General features: G+C 38.1%; 1 protein-coding gene across 1 annotated transcript; it reads left to right on the plus strand.

Moving 5' to 3' along the window:
• Positions 1–754: 754 nt before the first annotated feature.
• Dnajc8 (DnaJ heat shock protein family (Hsp40) member C8) lies at positions 755–23,084 on the plus strand. Its single transcript, XM_046469284.2, has 9 exons — positions 755–892; positions 3,298–3,399; positions 10,654–10,710; positions 13,676–13,742; positions 14,335–14,429; positions 16,083–16,154; positions 19,411–19,502; positions 20,375–20,450; positions 22,270–23,084. Exons 1-9 carry the CDS (start codon positions 815–817, stop codon positions 22,390–22,392), a joined length of 762 nt encoding a protein of 253 aa, XP_046325240.1. The 5' UTR covers positions 755–814; the 3' UTR covers positions 22,393–23,084.
• Positions 23,085–24,127: the final 1,043 nt, after the last annotated feature.

Raw genomic sequence — 24,127 nt, forward strand, 5'->3', positions numbered from 1 at the left:
TGTGGTGGTGCATGTCTGTAATCTCAGGAAGCTGGGGCAGGAGGATCAGTAGAGGCCGGCCTGGTCAACTTAGTAAGACCCTGTCTCAAAATTTCTCAAAATTAGAAAGGGATGGCTGGGGGTGAAGCTCACTAGTAGAACACCCCTGGATTCAATCCCCCAACCAAAAAAAAAAAAAAAAAGACAGACAAGTGCTCAAATAGTGTACATACCTGTTTAAAGCAGCAATATTTTACGAGAGCCAAAAGGTGGGAACATCCAAATGTCCATGAACTGGTGAACAGATAAACAAACTGCGGTATAAAAATGCTATAGTGGAATATGATGCAGCCATAAATGGAACTCTGATACATAACAGACTTTGAATAAACTTTGAAAATATTATGCTAAATGAAAGGAACATATACAGAGCAGTCACATATTGTATGATTCCCATCTATGTGAAATATCCAGAATAAGTAAATTCATGGAGACAGAACACATCAGTTGCAGTCAAGAACTGGGGAGGAGGGCAATGGAGAGTAACTGCTTAATGGATACCAAATCTCCTTTTGAGGTGATTATTTTGAAAGTAGATAGAGGTGATGGTTGCATAACACTGTCAATGTACTAACACCCACGGAAATGTTCACTTGAAAATAGCCGACTATATGCTGTGTGTGTTTCACCGCAATTCAAACAATGCGCACTTAAGGGCTGGAGCCCTTTAAGGATCGCGACTGGGTGGAGGAGGTGGGGCCAGAGAGGCGGGCTTGTGAGAATCACGTGAGGCAGCGCCTGCGCAGAAGGGTCACGTGGTGGCTGGGCCGGGGAAATGGCGGCTTCAGGAGAGAGCGGGGCTTCGGCCGGCGGAGGCAGCACAGAGGAAGCATTTATGACCTTTTACAGTGAGGTGAACACAGAATGAGGAATACTGGAGCCTGGAGATACCACTCTGGCCTTTTTTCGCAGTGAACGGAGGCAGTGGCTCTCCTGGCTTGGACCGTTGGCCGGCTCCTCCTGTCCGGCCTTTGGGGCAGCGGGGTCTGGGGGTGTGTGCGCGCCTCTGGCAGCTATAGCTGCTGGGGAAATCCCCTTGCATTGTATGAGTGATGGGTGCCCGACGTTTGGAGGGAGAATACAAATGTGGCCAGCGGGGTGCCTGAGCGCGGGCACAGTGCCCTAAGACTGGAGGCTTGGGCTGGCAGAGGTTGGGCCCTTAGTGGGGGTGACTTAGCTGTCTTATTCTAAACAGAAGCCATGACTCCTCTGTAATGAGTTGTATTAGTGATTATTTCTGTGGTTCACCAACACTAGGCACTGCATCATGACAGGTAGGCATTACAGTCTCCCCCCCATTTTGCAGATAACAAACCTGAGGTGTAGGGAGGTGAAGTAATTTGTTCGGGATCTTATAGCAGGTAACAACTTGGTGTCAGGACGGGAGCATGCTTGGTCCGAGCTTTATTTACTATTGCATCTCCAGCGCCTAGGGTACAGTAGATGCTTGCTAAGTATTTGTTGAGTAAATGAATGAATATATGAAAGAAAAACATAAGACTCAAAGGCCCTCAGGTTGAAGTTTTGCAAGGCAATTAACTTGATTTGGGTTGAATTCTTTCAGGGCCTTAATCTTGACGGTCATCAGTTTACATGACTATAAAACAAGGAAATTAATATTAAAGCAAGAATTTTCATTAGAATTAAGGGAGTTAACATATAAGAAAGGGTTTTACAAAATATAAAGCACAAGAATCTTTCCCAGAATTAAAGTGAAGCTGAAGATGGGATCTCTGTAAGAGGGTATGGATATGAGGAAATAGTTGTGAGCTAATTAAAATTGTGGACCATGCCTCATTTATCTTTTATATCTGGTATTTGTAAACTTTTTTTTTTCCCTTGTGGTGCTGGAAATCGAATCCAGGGCCTTGAGTGCTATGCAAGAGCTCTACCACTGAGCTACATCCCAGCTAACTCTGGGATTTGTAAGGACACTTGTTACATAGTATCTTCTTCATAGTATTACATTTAAAACCATGAATTAGCACATCCTTTTTAATCTGTCCTTTTGAAATACTTCACTTGAGTGTAAATATATACAGGTCCATGCCCTGATACTAAAGTTTATTGACTTCTAGTGACTCAGCAATTATATTGGGACTTGTTTTACTTACCATCTCTTAATTTAAAAAAGTAGCAACCTTTGTTTATTTAAATCCAATGGGAGAAAGTGCCTAAGGAAAGTCTTCAGTCATTAACCACTATATAATGAGCACTTACCATGCACTACTGTTCTGTTTAGGTTCTGGGAATATGGTAGTGAATTACAGGAAAAGATCCTGTCTTCATAAAGCTTGCATTCTGTAGAGAAGGACCATAGACATATACAGTGTAATATGTAAGTAGGAATAAGGGTTATGAGTATAAGTATTGTGAGGAAAATAAGTCTGGGAAAGAGGATTAGAGAGTATGACAGGAGTGATCCTTCTGTTTTAAAGTGAAGAGAGAAGATGGTGAGAAGGAATGGCTTTTTTATGTTGTTGAAATTCTTTCCAACCTTGTTTTGACTATAGATGTTATAAAACATACTAGAGATTCATTCTAGCCAGCATTCCAACCCTGACAGTGGCACCTAGGATATTTCCTCAGGACTACCTAGTGTTTGTTCTCCTTGGCATTGTCTCCCAGACAGGGATTTTTGCTAATTCTGTTAGAGATATGTGGGAGGAGTTATTTGCTCCTTCCCTTATAGTTCATGATTCATGGTAACCGTTATATATATTTTTTTAAATAAAAAGTTGTAAATTAAGTGTAAACATATACAAGTGAATCTTCCATCATTAGAGTGGAAACTGAGGGTGGTGGTCATGACTTATTTATCTTCAAATCCTTTTTTTGGGTAGGGGAGAAGGCAGTGCTTGGGATTGAACCCAGTGTCTTACTCTTTGAATCTTTTTTTTTTTTTTTTTTAAAGGGAAAAAGAAGTTTGATTCCTGTTCTAGAGTCAAACTGCTGGGATAAAAATTCTACTTTTACAAAGTTAGGAAAAAGTTGGTTAACCTTTTTAAGTCTATTTTCTTATCTGCAAAATGGGGATAATAGTAATACCTATCAAGTAGGATTATTTAGATTAATAAATACATGTAAAATTGTTATGTTATTGAAATTCAATAAATAGTAGCTGTTGTAATTATTCCTCAGTGTTTAGTAAAATATCTAGATGTATAAATAATTGTTTGCTGAACATGTTACTGAGTATTATGTTAAGATAATTTTGAGCTTATTATTGAGGTTAATGAATTGTTTAATCCGCTTTAGGTGAAACAAATAGAGAAGAGAGATTCAGTTCTGACGTCCAAAAATCAGATTGAAAGATTGACCCGTCCTGGTTCCTCTTATTTCAACTTGAACCCATTTGAGGTGAGCTGATTGATGTTGCCATGGTCTCTCTGATATCTGCAGGCAGACTTATATCAGAACACACAGTTAATTTGTATCTGTTGGGATTCAGAAAATTCTGTAGTAAAGAACTTTATGCAGTAGGTAGGTTGTCTTTGAACTTGAGTAGTTTTACTGTGAGCACAGTTAGGCAGCATGTTAAAGAAAATGAGATGGTCTTTGCCTTTGAAATGTTCTCCATTATCTTTTTTAAAAAATTTTTTTCAGGTGTAGATGGATACAATACCTTTGTTTATTTACCTTTTTTTAATCTGGTGCTGGGGATCAAAATCCAGTGCCTCACACATGCTAGGCATGTGCTATACTGCTGAGCCACGGCCCTATCCCCTCCATTATCTATTAGCAACCAAAATATACAATATTTTCAGATGTAAAGGGGTAGCTAGCCTTAAAAATTTAGGATCCTTGATTTAAACTACTCGTAAAACAAGGTGTGTAATTCCAGTGAGTAGGGAGGCTAAGGCAGGAGCATCACAAGTTTGAGGCCAGCCTTGACAAATATAGGCAAAAAATAGAACAAACAAGAATAAATAACTGTGTTTAATCCCATCTAAGAGATATAGTCACTCCCGTTAAACTGTTTTATTTAAAAATAGTATCATACACTTCATAGTATTTTTTGGAGGGAGCTGGAGGAGCTGAGAATTGAATTCAGGTCCTTGGTAATGCACTTCGTCACTGACCTATAGTCCTAGCCCCAACTTTATGCTATATTATATTGTTATAAAACTATTTTCTTACAACATTTTTTTTTGAGAATTTTTTAATATTTATTTTTTAGTTATCGGCGGACACAACATCTTTGTTTGTATGTGGTGCTGAGGATCCAACCCGGGCCGCACGCAGGCCAGGCGAGCGCGCTACCGCTTGAGCCACATCCCCAGCCCTCTTACAACATTTTAAAAAAGTTTATTATATTTAATAATTTCTTTATTGTGACAGGTTCAAACTAGCTTCTAACTGTTGACATTTATATATAATTTTGAAGTGAATATTGTTATATTCATAATACTTATAGGTGGAAAAGTGAATATTGTTATATTCATAATATTCATAGAGGGAAAATCTGAGATACGTAATGGGGTGATGTTTACATTTAACCTATTCACATTCTCTGTACTGTAGTATATATGCTATTTAAGTGGTCATTATACTATATTGTTTAGGGGATAATGACAGGAAAAAGTCTTTATGTTTAATACAGATGCAGTTTTATTCTGAATGTTGTGTGTTGTTGTTGTTTTTTAAATATTTTCTTAGTTGCCAATGGACCTTTATTTTATTTTATTTACTTATTTACATATGGTGCTGAGATTTGAACCCAGTGCCTCATACATGCTAGGCAAGCTGCAACCCCAGCTGTTTTTCTGAATGTTTTTGATCCATATAGTTGATTGAATCTATAGATGTAGAACCTGTGACTACAGAGGGCTAATTGTCATTTTCATCTGATTGATGAAAAGTGACAGATTATTGGGGACCAATGTAAAGGCTAGAATTTTAGTGCACTAGTAGTTGATATCATTCTAGAAGTGGAACCAACTGCCTCATAGCTCTTGTTCTGAGCATAGTAAGTAGTTCTGAATATGTGAAGATAGATATGTTAAAGTTGCATCCTCAGGAAGGTGTGAAGTTATGTTTAGGCAAGATTCTATGACTGTCCTTTAGAACTATTGTCTGTTATATTTCATATGAACATGTCAGCTACTTTGTATATGTGTTAGTATATGTGATTGCCTTACAAAGTTGCTTTTTTTTTGGGGGGGGGGATGTTGCTGTTGATTGAAATCACTGAGTTATAGCTTCCCAGCCCTAAAGTTACTTTTTGATTCAGAATTATGTGTTATTAGCCCATTAGAAAAATCTGTGACTTCTGTTTTTTAATGTAGTACCTCTTGAGACATTGAATGAATCAGATCTTCTACAAAGGTATGCATATTGGTCTTTTTTTAGTTAGAGGAGACACTGCAGTGATGGCTGTCCTCAAACTTTTTTTTTTAGTTGATACTGGGGATTGAACCCAGGGGTGCTAACCACTGAGCCACATCCCTAGACTCTTTTTTTTTTAATTTTTGAGACAGGGTCTTACTAAGTTGCCTAGGGTCTTGTTAAGTTGCTGAGGCTGGCTGTGAACTTGCCATCCTCCAATAGTCCTTACTGAGCAACAGATAGAAACTGGGAAAGTTAGATTGGAAGTCTGAGAGTTTTATTGCAGAAATCTCTATCTAGGGAGTATTGTTCATGTGTTTTTCTTTCCTTCCTGCCATTTCTTTCTTTCTTTCTTTCTTTTTTTTTTAACGTGGTACTGAGGAACCAACCCAGTGCCTCACTCATGCTAGGCGAGCACTGTACTACTGAGCCATAACCCCACCCCCTCCTTCCTACCATTTCTTTATTTGGACACATTTCTTTAAGCCATTATGTAAGCATCTTTCTTAGGAATTCTATAGTTGTTACTATTATTATTTTCATTACTGGGGATTGAGCCTAGGGATACTTTGCCACTTAACTACATCCCCGGCCTTTAAAAAAAATTGTTTTGAGACATGGTCTTGCTAAATTGTGGAGGCTGGCCTCCAATTTGTGATCTTCCTGCCTTAGTCTCAACTCACGGGGATAACAGGTGTGCCTGGCTCTACAATTATTCTTTTTTTTAAAAAAATTTGGTACTGGAGATTGAATCCAGGCGTGCTTAACCATTGAGCCACATCCCCAGCTCTTTTTATTTTTTATTTTGAGACAGGATTTCACTAAGTTGCTGAGACTAGTTGTGAACTCAAGATCCTCCTGCCTCAGCCTCCCCAGTAGCTGGGATTATAGGTATGCCACAAGCCCAGTTTCTGTGATTATTCTTAATCTAAAGGCCCTTAAGGTTAGATGTACTCTGTCCTTTGATGCTACTTTTGAAATTGTAAGGATCCACCAGCCAGATCCACAGACCTTTTCTGTTTATCCTGTTTAGTATTAGGATTTCAAGGTATTTATTTTACAAGACTCCAGAACTTACACATTATTAGCAGGTCAGGGAGTTCAGGTGTGAACTAAGACCACATTCCTGAAGATCCCAAAGGAGACTACTGTAATTGAGTTCAGGAATTTATCTGAATGCCACAGTAAAGTCTTCTTCCTGCCCCACAGTGTGATGATTTATTAGTTCTTTGAGGTTCAATACATTGCATCTCTCTCATTACTATATCTCCAAAGCCTGAAGCACAATGGAGTTACAATAAACCTTTGCAGAGTTGGAACACACAAAAAAATTGTTTGCTTTTTTTTAATCCCAGGGATGGGGATTGAACCCAGGGTTCCACATATGCTAGGCAAATACTCTACCACTGAATTACATCCCCAGCCTTATTTTTTTTATTATTATTTTTTTTTGTGGTGCTGGGGATTGAACCCAGGGCCTTGTGCATGAAAGGTAAGCACTCTACCAACTGAGCTATGTCCCCAGCCCCTTATTTTTATTTGAGACAGTCTCAATAAGTTTCCCAGGCTGACCTTGAACTTTTGATTTTCCTGCCTCAGTCTCCCAAGTAGCTAGGATTACAGGTTTCATCTCTGCTCCTAGCACCTCTTTGTTTTCTTAGAGCCATACTGGCAACCTGGTGTTACTCATTATTGTCAGGATTACTTTTTATGTTCTACTCTAGAATCTTATGTTCTACTCTATCTAGCCGTCTTCAGTGCTTCTGAAGTTTGTACTGAATATAGAAAATTGATTTCAAAGAGGTTTGGGTGACAGGTGTAAAACATTTATTTTCACTATTTAATGGCTACTTTCAACTCTTCAAGACTGAGGGTTGAATTAGTTTTGTGTGCTTTTGGTGCTGGGGTTTGAACTCAGGGGCACTCTACCCAGCCCTCTTTATTTTTTGAGACTGGGTCTCATTCTTTATTTTTTGAGCTGGTCTCAAACTTGCAGTCCTGCCTTAGACTCCTAAGTCACTGGGATTTCAGACATGTGCCACTGTGCCCATTGTGAGTTGATTAGTTTTGAAGGCAATTGGTGAATATTTGTTGCCAGTGATTAGTGCATATATGATTAAAGTTGGAAAAATAACTTTTTTGTGTGTTTGTGGGGTCTTTTTTCTTCTTCTTCTTCTTTTTTTTTTTTTTTTACCATATGTGTGAAAGCAAGCTGTACATATTCTAACACTTCATTACTAAATACCTTAGCATGCATCCCAAAACAAGAACACTTGGGCTGGGTTGTGGGTCAGTGGTAGAGTGCCTGCCTAACCATGTGAGGCACTGGGTTCGATCCTTAGCACCACATAAAAATAAATAAATAAAAGTGAAGGTATTGTGTTCATCTACAATTAAAACAAAAACCAATAATACTGTCCCATATAACCACAATACTATTACCACACATAAAAAACATTGATTAAATTATATCATCAGGCATGTATGGTGCAGTATGCCTGTAATTCTAGTGATTTGGGAGCCTGAAGCAGGAGGATCACAAGTTCAAGGCCAGCCTCAGCAACTTAGCAAGGCTCTAAGGAACTTAGTAAGACCCTGTCTCAAAATAAAACCTTTAAAAAGGGGCTAAGGAAGAATATAGCTCAGTGTTACAGCGTCCCTGGTTTCAATCCCAGTATCATTAAAAATAAATAAATAAAAGACATCATCCAGCATATAATCCACACTCAAATGGCCCCAGTTGTCCCCCAGATCTCCTGTATAGCAATTTTATGCTTTTAACTGACCCATTATAGTAATCATTTTTCTCTCTGTGTGTATCCCATGACATGCTACAAATCTCAAATATACACCATAATATATATTTTTTAAAAGAACCTACCAAGATTTATGGAGTACATTTGGCATGATTAGTTCTAAACTGTAATTTTTTTTTTAGAGACCTTTTTGTGAAGATGAGAGAATTTCCATTTTTTATCATTCACTTTGGACACCTTTTAGGGTCCTTAAGCTTTTTCCCTAAAACCAATGGTTCTCCTTTGAATATTTTTGTATGTAAAGTTAACCTCCCCTTGTTGGTAATCTTAAATGGCTTTGCTCTTCCCATTGAGTGACTCCCAATTATATGTGTGTGTGTGTGTGTGTGTGTGTGTGTGGTGGTGTGGTGTTGGGGATTAGAACCCAGGTCCTTGTGCATGCAAGCAAGCACTCTACCAACTGAGCTGTATCCCCAGCCCCCAAATCTTTTTCCCTTGGGAAGATATCAGTGGGTACACTGACTCTAATTTTTGTTTTGAAGTAGTTGGTCTCACTTCTCCCTTATCCTTGATTGTGTGCCTAGTATTTGAGAATGGGTATGGTCCTGTTATACCCTTTAAAAGTCTGTTAATTTAAAAGCCAGGTGTGGTAGTGTGCACCTGTAATCCCAGAGACTCAGGAAGCTGAGGCAGGAGAATTACAAGTTTGAAGTCAGCCTTGGCAACTTGGTAAAACTCTGTCTCAAAAACAAAGAGCTAGGACTACATAGCTCAATGGTAGAGTGCCTCTGGATTCCATCCCCAGGATTAGGAAAAAATAGTTTATTAATGCAATAATGATTATTCTGCTTCATTGCCTACTAGTTGCTATGGCTGTTGGTGGACTATATATTTTAAAATCTTTATATTACTTGTTGCCAGGTATTTCTAAGATCCTGCAAGTGTTTGACTAAACTTAGAAGACCTTTTTTCAGTTTTGATTTTTCTGTTCTGTATTTTTATTTCAAGACTTATTTTCATTTTTTCTCTTTGCTTTCCTTATTAACCAATCCTCATTTCTACTAACTTTGGAATGTACTTATTTCTACCTCAGTCATCATTCCTTATGGCTGTGTCTCAAACTCTACTATGATACAGATCATATGGGACTCTTGTTAAAATGTTTGTTATAATTTATTCAGGCTGAAGTGGGGCCTATTCTTCAGTATTTCTAACATTCTTTTTAACCTCTGCTTTTTTGGCACCATCCTCAGGCCCTAAATACCAAATAAACATGCTATGTGAAACCCATGGACTGCACTACGAACTCATCTACTTATACCACTCTCTTCTGTAAAAAGCACTTACTATAGCAGTTAAAATATGTGCCCCTGCTAGGTGAAGTGGCACATGCCTATAGTTCCAGCAACTTGGGAGGTTGAGGCAAGAGGATTGCAAATTTGAAACCAGCCTCAGCAACTAAGCAAGACCCTGTCTCAAAAATGAAAAAAGGACTAGTGGTAGAGTGCCCCTGAGTTCAATCTGTACCACCAAAAACAAAAATAAAAACAAAATAAAAAAGTTCCCCCTATTTATTTTTGCATTTCTAGTACATATGAATATATTCAGGTAGTAGTTATAAAGATAAACATTTGAATGAATGAGTATATTTGTGGTGATGGGGTCAGAGTCCGTGATAGGGAATGTCAACACCAGAACACATCAGGTTAGAGAAGAGTGATGAAATTTGTTTTTTTTGAAACAGTGTTGCTCAAAAAATATAGATGTCCCTGTCATTTGTCTGTACTCTACCTCTACAGAGTTGGAATCAGACTTTCCTAAAGTGGGTCCCATGTATTGCTCACAGGTTTCCACAGTGATTCTCATGTTCACTCAGGGTTGAGAGTCATTGGGCTATGTAAATTACAAAGTGACCTTTTCTTACTGAGATGAAAATCAGGTAGGGTGTAATTTTTTTCTCTGAGTTGCTGTGCTTTATTTACATTTGTAAAGAATAAGGGGAGGTGGGATGGCTGGTACTTAACAAATGAAGGAGAAATATATTTTCTCATGATATAGAAATATGTCTCTAAGGCTATGGAGTAGCTCAGGGGTTGAGTGCTTGCCTTGAAAATAGATTCTACTTTCCAGCACCACAAAAACAAAACAAAATATGTCTCTGGGTGTAAGGTAAATAATTTTCTGATGGAAAGTTAGCATTATTTAATTGAGAACCTTAAATCAATATAGCTTTTATTCTGTTACTGACTTGATCATTTGTATTTCTTGAGCAATTTTTAGAATTATGTGCCAGTCAGTGTTCTAGAACAAAGGGTACAGTTCTAAATGCTGATTATAGTTTTACTCTGTGTGTGTGTGTGTGTGTGTGTGTGTGTGTTGCTGGAGATTGAACTCAGGGCCTTGTGCATGCTGGGCAAGTGCTCTATCACTGACTGAGCTATATATCCCAGCTCTATTAAATGTAATTATTGGCTACCTCTCAAATATAAATTATTTAATCTTTTTACAATTTTGATTTTGACTCTTGCAGGTTCTTCAGATAGACCCGGAAGTGACAGATGAAGAAATAAAAAAGAGGTTTCGGCAGGTACAATACTATTTTCCTGTAATAGAGTTTGAATCTTTTGAAAAATCTGTAAAACATATGATTCAAACTGATACTTTTAGGCCAAAGTTTAAACTTTTTTTCCCCCAACTTAAGACTAGATAACTGTTCTTTAAAAAACTCATAAAAATATTAAATAATTTAATGACTTTAGCTTACCTGTGAATAGAATGAATTTTATGTCCAAAGAAAATCTCTCCAGCCCCTTAATTTAAGAATAGACTAGTAGAATTTATATGGAGTCATGCTTACTAAATCCCCTGTCTTCTAGGAGAGAACACATTAAAGTGATTCATAACACCTTTTTATCTTTAAGACTTCGATCTTCAATAATTTTTTTTAAAGAGACAAGGATCTGCCTATGTTACCCAGGCAGACCTTGAACTCTCAGGTGATCTTCCTGTTTCAGCATCCTGAGTTGCTGAGTTGCGGGTGTGTACCGTGGTGCCTGTCTTATTTTTCAATTTTATCTCCCAACTTACATAGATACCTAAGAAATACCTGGTTTAACATTGAGAGTGCTTTTAACTGGAGATGGGGTCTCTTTGTGTTGCCCAGGCTAACCTTGAACTTGTGATCTTCCTGCCTCATCCTCCCATGTAGCTTGAAATTAGAGGTGTACATTACCTTGCCTGACTTAAAGTTCTTTTTGAAAATTCCCCAGGAAAGTAGATCTACCAGCCTCTGATTCTTGGCTATTCTTATGTTTAATGACTTGAACTACAAAGTTTTATAGTAACTTTTTTGAAAACAGTCTCAGTTTTCACAGCTGAATAACCTAGGAGTTGAATGATGATATTCCTTATAATTTATCTTTGCAAATAGGGTTTTCTATTTTATTATATTTATTTTTAAAAATACATTAATCATATTTTAATTTCATGCCAAGGATACTTCAAAGTTAAAATCAGTCATTTTGCGAAGATATTTGCAATGTTATCTGAAACTGAATTCATTAACTATTCCTGAAAAAAAAATGCCTGGATTTCTTTTTTCTTTTTTCCCCCACATATTTGGGCTTTCTGTTTTATACTTTATGGTAACCTTCCCTAACTTCTTTGATATATTTCATATTTTAATAGTACCTAACCAGTGCTGAATGTAATACTTCAGTTTTGTATGATATGCTTGTTAATATTCAGTATTATGTTTGCTTCTTCAGTGAATTTTCTCCATATTGCTGACTCATAGTCATCTTTTGATCTACTGTTAAGCCAAAATTGTTTTTATCTTTGCCTGCTCAGTCATTTCCCATTATATAACTCTATAACTTTTTTTTTCTGAGCTCTACTCTGCACTTAAATTTGACTTTTTTTCCTTTTCCAAAAATCTTGTTTCCTCATATAATGCATTAGCAGTCTTTTCCAATTTAATAAGCAAGCATTCAAGTCCTTAATCTAAACAGCTTTTTATGTATTTAAGAACTCATTAAGAGTCAAGAATTTTTATTGAATTATTATATGGCCTTACAAGAGAGGCAATGGAGCTGTATGACTTTAGTTTAAATCTTGACTGTACCACCCACAAGCAGTATGAGTGAACTTGGGCAAGTTTCTTTAAACCTTTATGCCTGTTACTTTCTTGTAAAATTCATGAATAAGTATTTAAAACACTTAGAATGTCTTGGTGTTTATCATGTCCTCTTATATACTAACTATTGTCAATATTTACTAGTATGCTAATTTCTTTACTTATATTAATCTCATTCATACAACAACCCACTTAGATATAGGTACCTAATATTCTTCCATTTCTAGAGCAGGAAACTGAGGCAGATAGAGGTTAGATGAGTGACTCAAGGTCTCATACTAGTAAGTGATTTAAGTTGGAAATTAGACCACAGGATTATGGCTCTAGTAATGCTCAATTTAGCTTTATATTCCCCTCCCCCCCTTTTGTATAATGGCCTAATTTCCTATTTGTTTTTGTTCCTTAACACAGTTCCTTTGTTTGAAAAAGTTGGGTTTTGTCTGTCAATAACATTATGTCAGGTATCTTAATTACAGATGTCTGGAAGAATCATCTGTGTAAGTTTTCTTTATTTTTTTCACTTTCTTATTATGAATTTTTTTTCCAAATATTTTTTTAGTTGTTGATGGACCTTTATTTCATTTATTTACTTATATGAGGTGCTGAGAATTGAGCCCAGTGCCTCACACATGCTAGGCAAGTGCTCTACCACTGAGCCACAACTCCAATCCTTATTATGAAAATTTTATATTTTAAAAAGAAAGAACAAAAATACTCTCATACCCAACATCTATGTCTAGCATTCACTTCATTAACTGTATATCTTTGAATCATTTGTAAATTGCAGACACCATGATGCTTCACCCCTAAATACTTCAGTATATATCCCCCCAAAATAAAGGACATTCTCTTGTACAACTACTTATCTCATCTAACAAAATTAACAATAATTCTTTATTATTATCTGAAACCTGTTGTAATAGAGGTTTACGAAGTCCAGGTGCCAGATTTTCAGGTCAGAGGGTGGAAAGTAGACATCTGTATTTTTGAAAAGATGTTTGTCGTGTAACTGGATCTGAGACCCACTATTTTATATTAGGGGTTCTTTTAGGAAAAGTTTCTTTTAGGAAAGATGATTTCTCAGACGTGCTTTGTCCCCCTCAGTGCTCAGCATAAGGATCAAAATAGTACTTTTTGATTTCCTTCTTCCCCTGAATTTTTATAACATCTTCATATTAGCCTTCCATTTGGTCTCAGATTTGCGTAAATGTTTCCCACTTGAGCATTTACTTTTTGAATTTTGTTAAAGACCAATATTTTAGGGCATTTGATGAGATTTGTCAAAATTTTAAAAATGCTTCCTACTGAGCCTTTTTTGGTCATAGTATCTTAAGCATTTTGTGTAGTAAGGGGAATGTAATGCATTCCAAGAGTTACTAAATGTTTCTCTTATTGATGATCCTAACTTTTCTTGTAGTTGTCCATATTGGTGCATCCTGACAAAAATCAAGATGATGCTGATAGAGCACAAAAGGCTTTTGAAGGTATTTGTAAATTTACCTGCTTCTGAGTAATATATTTTCAATGCTAGGAGCTAACTGTTCCTTGTTCTGAAAAAAGAATGTTATAGTTTTATTTTCTGGTCATGAAAAGGCTGTGGATTTCAGTAAAACAGTTGTTTAATGTTGCTGTTTAAGCAGCAGACTTTGGGGGTTGGGAATGTGGCTTAGTGGTAGAGTGCTTGCCTATCATGCATGAGGCCCTGGGTTTGATCTCCAGCACTGCAAAAAAAGAAAAAGTAGACCTTAATATTGTTAAAACTTTTATGTGCCAACAAGACTGTTATTGCTTAGGATATTTTTTTCTTTGAATATAAAAAAATAGGAAATATTTTATCTCTGAGTTTTAATCTAGATCTGGTGTATTTAGCCTTGAAGGTGTACTAAATTTTTTCAAAGGCTTTCAAGGTTATTGTTGTAGATCAGTGCTTTTAAAAAAAATTTAGTTTAACAAGTAAATAATTTAACAAAGTAGGGAATGCTTTTAGACAGCACAAGTCCATTTACACTGCCTGAGTATAGTTCAGATTTTCAGAGGGTGTTTGCAGAAACAGTTAATTTCAATGTTTTGCATTAGCTGTGGACAAAGCTTACAAGTTGCTACTGGATCAGGAACAAAAGAAGAGGGCCCTGGATGTAATTCAGGCAGGAAAAGAATACGTGGAACACACTGTAAGTATTTATAGTGCTGCTGTGTTTATAGGAAGTATCAGCAAGCCTTGGGCATCATGTAGGAGGGTAAATGTAACATAGTAGTGCCTACCAGCATTACTCTGACTACTTATGTGGTCTCCACCACAGATCTGTTGTAGTCAAGAATAGTGTGTGCCTAAAGCTAAAATTCACCCCAAGAGAAAAGCTCAGGATAAGGAATGGCTAGGATACTGCTCCTCTCTTTCCCAAACAGTCCTGTGTTGTGGACAGAGCTGCTCATTACATGTTGCCACATTTCCGCTCATAGTAGAAAAGTGATTCAGCTGTGTGATATGATGCTTGATTCTCGATTTTTGTTCTTGTCCCTGTGAAGGGCTTGGAACGTGGACTTGAGAAGTGCTGGCTAGGGGAATCTAAGTAAAGTTTTTTTTTTTGTTTGTTTGTTTTTAAAGAAGGTACATATTCATGTTAATAACAGAGTTGGAAAAGACTCAGTTGAAAGAAATTCAGATATGGCTGGTGTTTTTTGTTTTTGTTTTTTGCTTTTGGGGAATTTTATAAATCTTATAAGTGATGGGAAGAGGCATGCTTGAGGTAAGAAAGGTCTTTAATGTTTTACTTGCTGGAGCAAGAATCTCAAGGCTGTTATAAGAGCTGTTTCAATGGTGAGTGAATGTGGAATGTGACCTGCCTTTTGAAGAGCTTTGGAGTCTGAAATAGAACTTTAATAATAATAATAATAATAATAATTAAAAAAAAAAAGAAGAAGAAGAAGAATTTAATTTAGATGAATAAAGTAAATTTAAAGAAGAGATGAAGGACCATAACTGCATCCCACTGGTCATGTGTTGGAAATGGCACCTGTAGGTCCAATCCTAGTAGATATCAGAAAAGTGCATGACCTTTTCTCCGTAAGTCGTTGTAGTAGTTAAGGAACCCTTCCTTTTTGTATTTTACCTGTAAGAAAGTCACCCTTAGACTTCTTTACCACAAGGTGGCAGTAGGGCCTTTCAGAGCTTGGAATGCACTTGACTTTTGGATGATATAATAGGTTATTTAATGCAATGGTATCAATCTTGTGTGAATAGGTATATTTGATTTATTTTTTAAGACTCAGTGGTGGCTAAAGTGATAAAAATATAAGTTAATGTGATGTGAAAATTATTGGTTTCAGGGAGTTTCACAGTGAAAAGGAATAAGAATGTAGTTGTAGAAGTGCTAAAAAAAAATCCTACTTACACTTATGCCACAATTTTGTAGCTTCTTCTAAAACGTGACAAGCAGTGTTTTTGTTGTTGTTGTAGTTTTTATTTCTGTAACTGTATAACCACAAGTCAAGAAAAGTAAACAGGTAATCTATTCAGCGTAGCAAAGGCTATGTGGATCTGACTCAGTCTTAGGAGTTGCTGATCCTCCAGATCCTCTCTCATCCTTTCTGGTAGATTGGATTTTAGATGAGGTTAGAGAAAGGACCTAATGTTCCTAGTTTTCCTTAGTTGCATTGCTAAGTTTTTTGTTTGTTTGTTTTGGTGAGGAGAGGCTTGCTGTTTCTTACTGTAAGCTTCCTGTTATGTCTATATCTACAGAAAAGTGTACACATCAGATGTGTGCAGCTCATTGGTAGTCTCAAAGTGTGGGTGCTCATCTTCTGATGAAAAAAATTCTTTTTAGGTAAAAGAGCGGAAAAAACAATTAAAGAAGGAAGGAAAACCTACAAATGTAGAGGAAGATGATCCTGAGCTGGTAAGTTAGATGTGAGAAAAGCCACTCTATCTTGTTTGATTGGGTGCACTGATTGGTGGGTTTAAAGAGAGGGAGGCCTGAAAAAGATGCATATGTGCTGTAAACATTTTAACTTAAAATGTTATAATTGTACACTGAAACATAATTTTACATTCATTCACCTTACTCTGATGAAGGACTGTCACTACTACTTTGGGTGTACATCTTTTGACTGGAGTTTGCAGTTGACTATTGTATAAGCCACGCACACCAAATATTATCTACTTTTAATTTCTTTTGAAGTATACTGTAAACTTGGATTCTTTTTGAAGCAATCCAAGAAATGTGATTCATTTTTTAGTCTTTTCCAGATTTCTTGTATGTAATTCACCAGCAATTACTTTTTAGAACTCAAGTGCAATGGATCTTTCAAAGAAATAAGCATTTATTTTATAACTATATTCATCAATTTCTGAGATTTAAATCCCTGTAGCTATTATAATAATTAATAGCTGGCGTAGAAAGCTTTGGGAAGAATATAGCCAACCCTTGGTAACAGATGTCTGTCTGTTGGTCCTGGGTGTTCATGGTGCTTCAGGTGATGCTTTGCAGAGAAAATAGAGGGTTTTAGATAACCCATGGATTATTTAGTGGACATTGGTTAAGGGAGATTCTACTTTTTTCTGGGGAGGGGGTGTTACTGGGGATTGAACCTTGGGGTTCTTGACCACTGAACTATAGCTATTTTTATTTTTTATTTTGAAACAGGGCCTCATTAACTTGTTGGAGCTGGCCTTGAATTTGCAATCCTCTTGGCTCAGCCTCCCAAGTCACTGAGATTACAAGCTGCACCACTGCATCTGGCTTTTTATTTATTTATTTATTTTTGTGGTACTGGAGATTGAACCAGTTGCTGGGATTACAGGTGTGGGCCATTGCACGCAGTTATTCTTAAGAACTCCTGAAACTAAAGAATTAAAAGCTGGTGGAAATCTGGGTATGGTAACATCCCTGTAATCCCAGTGGCTCGGGAGGTTGAGGCAGGAGGATCATGAATTCAAAGCCCGCTTTAGCAATTTAGTGAGACCCTAAGAGATTCAGTGAGATCCTGTCTCAAAATTTAGGAAAAAAAAAAAAAAAAGGCTAGGGATGTGGCTCAGTGGTTAAGCGCTCCTGGGTTTAAGCTGGGGTGGTGCATGCCTGTAATCGCAGTGGCTGAGGCAGGAGTTCAAAGACAGCCTCAGCAATTTAGCAAGATCCTGAGCAATTTAGACCCTCTCTCAAAAAAATAAAAAAAAAATAAAGCTAGTGGGGAGGGAATTGTGTGTTGTTTTTATTTTTGTTTTTTAATACTTTTTAGTTGTAGATGGACACAACACCCCAATTTTACTTTACTCCTATGTGGTGAGGATTGAACTCACTGCCTCACCCATGCCAGGCAAGTGCTCTACCCTTGAGCCACAACCCCAGCCCCGGGACTAAGGTTTTATTAATAACTTTGTGTGATAAGAGCTAGGTCACTTACTTTCACTTATTTCTCTGTAATTTTTATAAATTCTTTAAGGCTGTTATATAATTCACTTAAAATTAAAAAAATATATATTTTTTATTAATTCTTTGGTGCTAGAGTGCCAGGGGTGCTTCACCATTGAATCACATCCCCAGGCCTTTTTCTGTTTTTATTTTGAGACAGAGTCTTACTATTGCTTAGGGCCTTGCTAAATTGCTGAAGTTGGCTTTGAACTTGCAATCACTTATTTCTCTGTAATTTTTATAAATTCTTTAAGGCTGTTATATAATTCAGTTAAATTTTTAAAAAAATATTTATTTTTTATTAATTCTTTGGTGCTAGAGTGCCAGGGGTGCTTCACCATTGAATCATATCCCCAGGCCTTTTTCTGTTTTTATTTTGAGACAGAGTCTTACTATTGCTTAGGGCCTTGCTAAATTGCTGAAGTTGGCTTTGAACTTGCGATCCTGCTGCCTCAGCCTCCTGAGCTGCTGGGATTACAGGCATTCCCCACTGTACCTGGCTTATAATACACTTTTTAAAAAGGCTCTTTGTGGGCTGGGAGTGAGGTAGAGCACCTGTGTACCAGGTATCAGACCTTAGGTTTGATCCTCAGCATCAGAAACAACAACTACCACTCCTGTGTATTTTCCCCAATGCTGTATTATCAGTTTTGTCACTGTGTTAGGTGCATACAACTGAGATACAAAATGGTGGTAGTTTGAACAAGATAGAGATTTGTTGTCTCTCCTGTATGATAGTGTTGGGGAGGGTGGCTGCTGGTGTGGCAGCTCTATACTGTGTGTCATCCATGGTCTTGGACTACTCTGTTCTTTGGCTTTATAAACAAGGATGTTGCCCTATCCTCATAGTTCAGGATGTCTGTCTCATCAGCTTACCCATGTGCCAAACAGGAGAATAGAGGAAAGGGGGAAGAACCTCAAAAAGCATTCCAGAAGTTGTATATATCCCTTTTCCTTGCATCCCATAGACTAACTAATACTTAAGTTATAGGGCCATACCTAGCTACCAGGAAACCTGGGGAATATGGACTCTTCTTTTTTTGGTTACTTGGGATTTAATCCAGGGGTATTTTACCACTGAACAAGCCACATCTCCAGCCCTTTTTATTTTTGAGACAGAGTCTTACTAAATTGCTTAGGGTCTCCTTATGTTGCTGTGACTGGCTTTGTATTTGCCATCTTCCTGCCTCAGTTTCCCAAATTGCAGGGATTACAGGCATATGCCACAGTGCTTGGTGGAAATACGGATTTTTATGTTGGGTGACTTTGTCCCTTAGGGGATTATAGTGGAGGGGTAACAAGTAGCTCTGCCTTATTAGTAGACCCTTGAGACTTATCAGTTTCATAGCAACCAGCTTACTGCCCAGCTTTGGTCTGGCTGAGTAGATAATTGTAAAATATTTGTGAAAAAAAAAAATAAAAATTATTTTTACAAGTTCTTTAGAGGAGAGTACCCTCTAAAACATCAAGTGGTGGTAATAGAGTGTAGAATTCTTTTAAGAGCTTTTTGCCAGAGCCAGATTCCTGGTGCCATCTGTGTGTGTGGTAGAAGATGAAAGATCTCTTAGGTTGACAGATGATTTATCTTCTAAGAGCAGCATTGTTGACTGGTTCTCTCTGAAGAATCTTTTTTCATTGCTGGGTTTAATCTGCTTTTTGTCTTGGGCTCCAAATGCAAGTACTTGATTCAAAGTTGTTGTAAAATACTTAATTTTATTTTCTTTTGTCCTTAATTTTCTTGTAGTTCAAACAAGCAGTATATAAACAGACCATGAAACTCTTTGCTGAGCTGGAAATTAAAAGAAAAGAGAGAGAAGCCAAAGAGATGCATGAAAGGTACACATCTGTACATTCCTTTGAGCTATATCTAATGCCTAAATTAATTAACTTTGGTCTCTTGGTATTTTCCTAATGAAGGAATTGGGTAGTACATCATTTAAGAGGTTGTCTAAAATAGTTATCTGAAATTGCCAAGATTTTGAATTACCGTGGTAAGAAGTGTTGTTTGACTTTTTGGGAAATACTAAATTGACCTGTCCTTTAGGGATTTTAGTTTTACTCAGAAGTATTGTGTGTTTCTTCCTGACTTTCTGGAATAAAATAGGCACGGTAATTAAGGCCATTGTTACTGAGGCCAGAACCTTTTATGGGACTTGTAGCTGCAACTTTGGTGAGTATATAATATTGTATAATGTAATCATTTATACTAATATATGATTTCACTTAGTCATCAGAAATATGGAGGCTAGTTTGGTTCCTGTATTTTGTATTGTTGGTTGGAGTTCAGCAGTAACTAGATTTTGCTAGTTGAGGTTGTGTGATATGTTATTTTAGAGTTGGGTGTTGTCCAGAGATCTTTTTGATAAAGAAACTCATTTCTCTGAAATAAGGTGGTCTGTGTTCTCAACATAACTTTGTTGCTGGCTAAACCAAACATTTTAGATTACTAAAGGCCAGGTTTGATTACCTCATCTTTCTTTATAACAGGGATGGCTATGTCCTTCCCAAACCCCTGCCCACAGTCTCATTTGCATGTTTAGAATGAGACCTTCACAAAAATGTTTTGAGCCCTTTCCAGACAGCCATCTTTATAAATTTCTAAGGAATTGACTTTATATGTTTGCTTCTATAGGGACATACCTTAAATTTTTTAGTTAACACAATTTGTAAATATCACATAAATATTTTTTTTATGTCTTTTCCACTAGGAAACGACAAAGGGAAGAGGAGATTGAAGCTCAAGAAAAAGCCAAACGAGAAAGGGAATGGCAGAAAAACTTTGAGGTAAACTGCTAAAGTGGCTAGGGATTCTTATTTCAGGATAAGGAAACTTGGTTCCTGGGGCATTCCCAGGACCGACTAGGGTAAACAGAGGGAAATGGGGGATGTGGGGAAGAGTAGGAGCTGTAGAGGTTGAGTCTGGTCTGACTCAACCTCATAAGCTCTGTAGTTTTGGCAGGGGCAATGAGGATCCCCAAGTGATTTTTTAGAGATTGTAGTAGGCAAAGCTGCAAAGTGGGCCTAAGAAAAATAGATTGTGCATTTAATTTAAGGGGGTAAACATAGTGTAGTACCCTACCTAGAGGACTGTTAGTAGAAACTGAGGTCCTTGTGACCCCTGTGTCTTTCCTGCTGAGATTTGAGGTTTTTGAACTTGACTTTTCTTTGATATTCTTGGTTATATACTTAAACTGCTTGGTCAGTTTCTGGGTTGTAGCATCATTTGATCTTCCTTCTTTGTCTTTTTTTAAATTCTTTTAGTGCTAAGACTTGAACCCAGGGTCTGTGACTTGCTAGGGAAGCATTTTTACCACTGATCTATAGCTCCACCCACTGGTCTTTCTTTTATACAGTTTAGGACTCAGGGTTGGTTTGTGGGAGGCATTCTCGCTGAATGACTGGCATTCTCCTTCCTGTGATCGCAACAGACTCTGTTAGTCACTTTCATAGTGACCTGGATATTGCCCGGCTCCTCAAAGTAGCAGAATGTGTCTTTCCTGTAGCCCCATGGATTGAGCTACGATCACCTGTTCCTTTGTGATATTACCCCTTTGCCCTGTTGGGATAGAATGTTCCATGGAAATGCCCTTTGTGTGTCCCCTGCTCTTGCTCTGCCTTTGGGTGTGGCCTTCTTAGATGTCAATCTGCTGACAGGATACATCACAAAGCTAGACTCACACTCCTGAAACCTGACCCCTTGCCTCATTTGAATGGCTTTACCTCAATAAAAGGGTTCAGTACTCACTCTCTCTTTCTGTGGACCCTTAAGGTCAGAGGAGTCGTCACAGGACCCCCAAAGAAAAAGGTATCTGTGTCTCTTGTGTGGTTATTTTGTACAGCCCAGTTCCCCTGGAGTGACCCTGAGTGTTTTTGTCGCAAGGAATGCTACATTGGTTAACTAGAATTGATGACTTTGTTTCTGTCCCATGTATGAAAAGAAAGAAAAGAGCATGTCCCTTGATAATAAGATATAGATTCTGTGGCCCTCTCAGCACAGCTGGCTTTGGTGCCTTCATCCAAGTTCAGGAGAACAATAGGAAGGTGTAGTGGAAAGAATGGCTGGGACTGCTGGCTAGCTGTGTGACTTTGAGAAAACAATTTAACCTTTCTGAAATCCAGAGAAATTTGTGAAATGCTAGTTGCAGTACACACTGTAGTAAAGGTTAAAAATAACATATGCTAGGGTTGGGGATGTAGCTCAGTGGTAGAGCACTTGCCTAGCATGTCCCATGTCCCAGGCCCTGGCTTCTATACCTAGCTCTGAAAAGAAAAAAAAAAAAAAAAAGGAGAACGTATGCTGACCACTTAGCCCAGAGGTCTCCAACAAATGAGGACCTCATTATTGTGATGAGTATTACTCATTGTGCCCTTCTCTTCCAACCTGTGACTCACTCTGCTTCTGGGAGGTGGTATTAGACTCCTGGGCCCCTGGAAGTGGGAGAAAGCTTGGCTCTGTTCTATTCTTGTATTATTCCAGAGGGCTGAACTGGGCTGAGCTACAGAGGGTGGGCAGATGGCAAGACAGGGTCAGGCCCTTCCTCTTATTAACTAGTGTCCTCACCTCAAACTTGTTTTGTTCTTCTTCTTTTTTCTTTCTTCTTAGGAAAGTCGAGATGGTCGGGTGGACAGCTGGCGAAACTTCCAAGCAAATACAAAGGGGAAGAAAGAGAAGAAAAATCGGACCTTCCTGAGACCACCGAAAGTAAAAATGGAGCAGCGTGAGTGACCCTCCTGGGTCACAGCCACAGAAGCTTCCCCCAGCTCTCTCCTTCCTGCTCTGAAGGACTCATTCTTTTCCTCCCACCTCCACCCCAACATAGAATAGTTTTGCTTTTTAGTCCATTTTGTTTTCAATACAATTTAATATCGATCAGAATAATTCTTTTGTACATTGAAATGAGGGGCTCTGTTTAAAAAATACTCCCCCCACCCGTTACCCTTAGAACAACCAGGATTGGAAGGTGCCACCATTGGTGCTGCCTTCTTTCCCACAGCCTGTAACTTAATGTTTTGTACTTCACTGAATTGTGATGGTTAGAAACTCCATAGTTTGTGGAAATCATCCAATTAAACATATTGCTTACAGTGGTGTTGCTGTGACTTCAGAGACAAGACTGGGCTGCATTAGGAAGCCCCTTTGCCTCAGTTCTTGTTTCTGGGTGTGCCATCTCTTGAAGCCCCGGATCAGAAAAGGAAGGCAGTGTGGGCATACAGAGCAGTCGCTTGATGCCCTGAAGTCCTCTTGTATTTGGCATGTGCCCTTCTGTCTGACTGACCAATCAGCATGAAGCACTGAGCCACTTATAAACCTGTTCCAAAGAGCTAGCCATCTTCCATCCAGTACCATTGTGTCCTAGCCTGTCTGCATTCGTTAGTGGTAATATTCTTTATGTATAATAAATTTTTATACCCAAACCACTGATGTACTCTCCCTCGGATGTTATTCCAAAGATGGGTCCCTTGTCTAGCTTGCTCTAGTCCTGAAATTGGGGTTGAACATACATAGCTCCCTACCAATTTCTTCACCTGCAAAAGGAGAGCTGGGGATGTAGCTCAGTGCTTGCCCAGCATGTGTGAGCCCCTAGGCTTAATCCCCAGTACCTCACACACAAAGACTGTGGCTTCTCTTAGGGAAGGTTTATCCTTGGTGTGTTTAGAATAGCTACCATAGTGCAAATCGGTGTTGCCAGTGTACTATTTTTTTCTGTGTAAAATGAGAATACTGATTTTTTTGGTTTGTTTTTTTGTCATTTTTTTTTTCTTTTTGATACTGGGGATTGAACCCAGGGGTACTTAACCACTGAGCCACATACCCATCCCTTTTGTTGTATTTTATTTAAAGACAGTGTCCCGCTGAGTTGCTAAATGCCTCACTAAGTTGTGAGGCTGGCTTTGAACTAGTCATCCTCCTGCCTCAGCCTCCCGAGTTGATGGTTGTCATTTTTTCCTTTTTTTTGAGATCAGGGGTCTCACTGTGTTGCCCAGGCAGGTCTCAAACTCCTGGGCTCAAGTAATCCTCCACCTTGGCCTCCCTGTAGCCACAGGACTTTAGGCATGTACCACTGCATCCAAGCCTGAGATACTGATCATTTCGAGGATTAAATAAAACAATGGATGAAAGCATCCAGCTTATAGTATATCCTCAGACATTCTGCTTGCTATGAGAGTGGATCAGCCCTCAGGAGGGGGCATAAAGGGAGAAGTGAAGAAGATATGTGAAGGTGTGAGAAGCTGGGTGATTCAAAACAAGACTTTTTCCTTTTGTAGTATCAAAAGATGAGTAAACAAAATGATCATGAAAGGCATGATGTCTGCTGATATCAAGATATAACAATTTTAATTTGCTTCTTTGCACAAGAAAATAGAAAGTTGGTTATCTTACTGTCCTTTCAAGTACAGCTGAGCATGTCCAAACCTTTTATGAATGGGTGGGTGTGACTCTGACTAGTACCAGATTAAGG

This window comes from Marmota monax, unplaced genomic scaffold (assembly GCF_021218885.2).
Source record: "Marmota monax isolate L192 unplaced genomic scaffold, Marmota_monax_Labrador192_F-V1.1 WCK01_AAM20220418_F8-fsc00008, whole genome shotgun sequence".
NCBI classification, from domain to species: Eukaryota; Metazoa; Chordata; class Mammalia; order Rodentia; family Sciuridae; genus Marmota; species Marmota monax.